This window comes from Egretta garzetta, unplaced genomic scaffold, assembly GCF_000687185.1.
Source record: "Egretta garzetta isolate BGI_Z169 unplaced genomic scaffold, ASM68718v1 scaffold536, whole genome shotgun sequence".
In the NCBI taxonomy this organism is placed as follows: Eukaryota; Metazoa; Chordata; class Aves; order Pelecaniformes; family Ardeidae; genus Egretta; species Egretta garzetta.
The window spans coordinates 1,594,248-1,597,307 of record NW_009260068.1 but is presented as its reverse complement, the minus strand read 5'-3'; the positions used below and the strand labels follow the sequence as shown (position 1 = coordinate 1,597,307).

Genomic DNA, 3,060 nt, shown 5'->3' with positions numbered 1-3,060 from the left:
CGCCGGGAGCGAGCGGGCAGCGCCGTCACCCCACCGTCTCCAAGGAAAACAAGTCCTCTGCCTGCTAAAGCACACGGAGATAAAACTCCGAGTAGCGCAAGCGGATTGATCCCTGGCTACCACTGTGACAGGACAAGGGGGGATGGTTCTAAACTGGAGAAGGGTAGGGTTAGACTGGATCTAAGGAAGAAATTCTTTACACTGAGGGTGGTGAAACCCTGGCAGGGGTTGCACAGAGAGGGGGGGGAGGCCCCATCCCTGGGACCATTCCAGGCCAGGTTGGCCGGGGCTGTGAGCAACCTGATGTGGTTCAAGGTGTCCCTGCTCCTGCAGGGGGGTTGGGCTGGGTGACCTCTAGGGGTCCCCTTCCAACCCAAAACATCCTATGATCCTACCATTGCGAGGGGCTCTCCTCTCACTAGTGCAGAAGAACCCATGAGAGGTTTCAGCATGGATCTTCTCAGCCCACCTCGCTGCGCTTTGAGGCAGCAGGAACCAGAGCAACTTCTGGGTTTCTCCGCATGACCCCCCAGGGCCAGCAGAAAAGATTGATTTGAAGGACCTGGCTGCTCGATGCTGGCTTATTGCGGTCTTGTTGTTTCACAACCCAACATCTGTGCAGCTGGCACAGTCCCCATCCCGTGGTGACAGCCACCAGCGTGGCTTCCTTTGGGAGGGAAGACAATTTGGCCACTGTTCTTTTGCTCGGACCAGCCACCACTCACCGTCGTGATGCTCGTAGGGAAGCCAGGCGTGCTTGCTGTTCTGGTGGGTGTAGTAGGAGTTGCGCTTGGAGCACTGCTGGGCGCGGAAATCCTGGTAGGGCCCCGGGCACTCCTCGGCATTGCACACTTGGTACTCGTAGGTGGCTCCCGGGCAGTGGCGCCCGCCGTACGCCGGGCTGGAAGATAAAGCGAGTTGCATTAAAAGAGCGTTTTTTGGGGGGGATGCTGTTCAAACGCAGCACAGCTCAGCGCCCAGGGAGGAGCAGACGCCCCCATCCTGGCCGACCGAGCACAGAAGGGGAAGAGCGAGGAGCCTCTGGCTCTTGGCCATTCCCAGCTTTATCCCAGCTAAAAGGAGGGAGCCAGCAGCCGAACGTACGGCGGGTTGTCGCAGCTCCGGCTGCGCGAGCGCACGCCTCCCCCGCAGGTCCTGGAGCAGGAGCTGAACTTGGACCAGGAGCTCCAGCTGCCGTCCTGGCTGTAGGGCTGCTCCGATGTCTTCCAGATGCAGTGACCCTTGAAGCACCACTGGAAAGGAGGAAGAAGAGGGGCGAGCTCTACCCCTGCCTCTTCCAAAGCGCTCGGCACCAGGAAAGAGAGCCCTCCTACACCCACAGCACTACAAAAACAGCTCACAGTTTGCAAAGCAGGGGAGGAAGGAGCTCTTCATCATGCCCTTGGGCACGCCTTTCCCATAGGAAGCAGGGCCAGGAGCAGTCCCTGGGCACGGGATGGCAGACCTGCCCTCCAGGCTGGCTTGGGGACCAGCAAGCTGTGTTATTTCACGACCAACCCAGGAGCGCAAGCAGCCGGCGGCTTTGCTCCAAGAGCCCAACACAGCTCCACAGCCGGGACTCGCAGCAGAAAACGCGGCAGAGGAGCAGGGATAAGCAGGGCAGGCTCCCAGCACATCCACATTTTGGATGGAGTAAGAAGAGCCTGCAGCTGCATAAACCTGCCCAAAAACTTGTGCAAAAAGAGGCTGAAGGCACAAGCCTGGGGCGCGCAAAGATCTCTCTGCAAAACAAATCCCTTTGATTTTCTTTTTTTTTTTCCCTAACACCAAATTTTTGAGTTCCTGGACCGTTTTTTTCCCTCCGGTCAAACCACGTCTCCCTACCCATGCAGATCCTCGGGCAGGCACTGAATTCCGCCCGAGTCCGGGACCGGATCAACCCTGGGGATGTTTCCCCGCTGGCACAGGACGGGGATGAACCCAAACTTTTGCAAGGATAAATGCAATCCAGAGCTCTGTCCTTCTTCCCAGGCACGCGCACAATGCCTGGCACGCAGCGGCGGCGTCACCCCATGGGCACCCAGACCTGGGGTTTAACTCCAGCCCTGGGGATAAGCCCAGCCTGCGCCCACCATGGGCCTGAGGGAAGGACCTCCCCATCCCGAGGTCGCGGTCCTCTGGAGCCACGTGCCACCACGACATGTAACACATCTGGACGTGATTCCAAAAGCCTCATTTTTAGAAGCTTTGGGCAAACGGTCGTTCAAGCGCTCGAGGAGGTGGTGTTTCCCGCTTGCCAGGATCTATCCAGAAACTCATCAAAAGCTGTTGGGTACTTCACGCCCTTCCGCTCTCCAGCAAAGAACCACTCAAAAACTACGTGGGCCAGCAGCTTTTCCAACGCATCCAGGCTTTCGTCCTGTGCGAACGGGCACGCTAAGAGAGCCTGACGTAAAAGCCTGATGACATCAAGAGGTTGGGCACGCAATGATGGATGTCATCTACCTGGATTTCTGCAAAGCCTTTGACACAGTCCCCCACAACATCCTTCTCTCTAAATTGGAGAGCTATGGATTTGATGGGTGGACTGTTCGGTGGATAAGGAACCGGCTGGATGGTCGCATCCAGAGGGTAGTGGTCAATGGCTCAATGTCCGGATGGAGACCGGTGACGAGTGGTGTCCCTCAGGGGTCCGTACTGGGACCAGTGCTGTTTAACGTTTTCATCAATGACTTAGACAGCGAGATCGAGTGCACCCTCAGCAAGTTTGTGGATGACACCAAGCTGAGTGGTGCGGTTGACACACCAGAAGGACGGGATGTCATCCAGAGAGACCTGGACAGGCTGGAGAGGGGGGCCTGTGTGAACGTCATGAGGTTCAAAAAGGCCAAGTGCAAGGTCCTGCACCTGGGTCGGGTTAACCCCCAGTATCAACACAGGCTGAGGGGAGAAAGGATCGAGAGCAGCCCTGCCCAGAGGGACTTGGGGGTGCTGGGGGATGAAAAGCTGGACATGAGCTGGCCATGGGCGCTGGCAGCCCAGAAGCCAACCCTACCCTGGGCTGCATCAGGAGAAGCGTGGCCAGCGTCGAGGGAGGGG

At 57.9% G+C, this 3,060-nt stretch overlaps 1 protein-coding gene across 1 annotated transcript in view; it reads right to left on the bottom strand.

The window, feature by feature from the left end:
• The window catches only part of ADAMTS14 (ADAM metallopeptidase with thrombospondin type 1 motif 14), a 35,221-nt gene that overhangs the window by 7,136 nt on the left and 25,025 nt on the right, over positions 1-3,060 (bottom strand). The window contains exons 11-12 of the mRNA XM_009641194.1: positions 1,105-1,253; positions 726-901 (exon numbers count right to left, since the gene is read on the bottom strand). Coding sequence (XP_009639489.1) covers positions 726-901; positions 1,105-1,253 — 325 coding nt within the window. The remainder of the gene's footprint in view (positions 1-725; positions 902-1,104; positions 1,254-3,060) is intronic.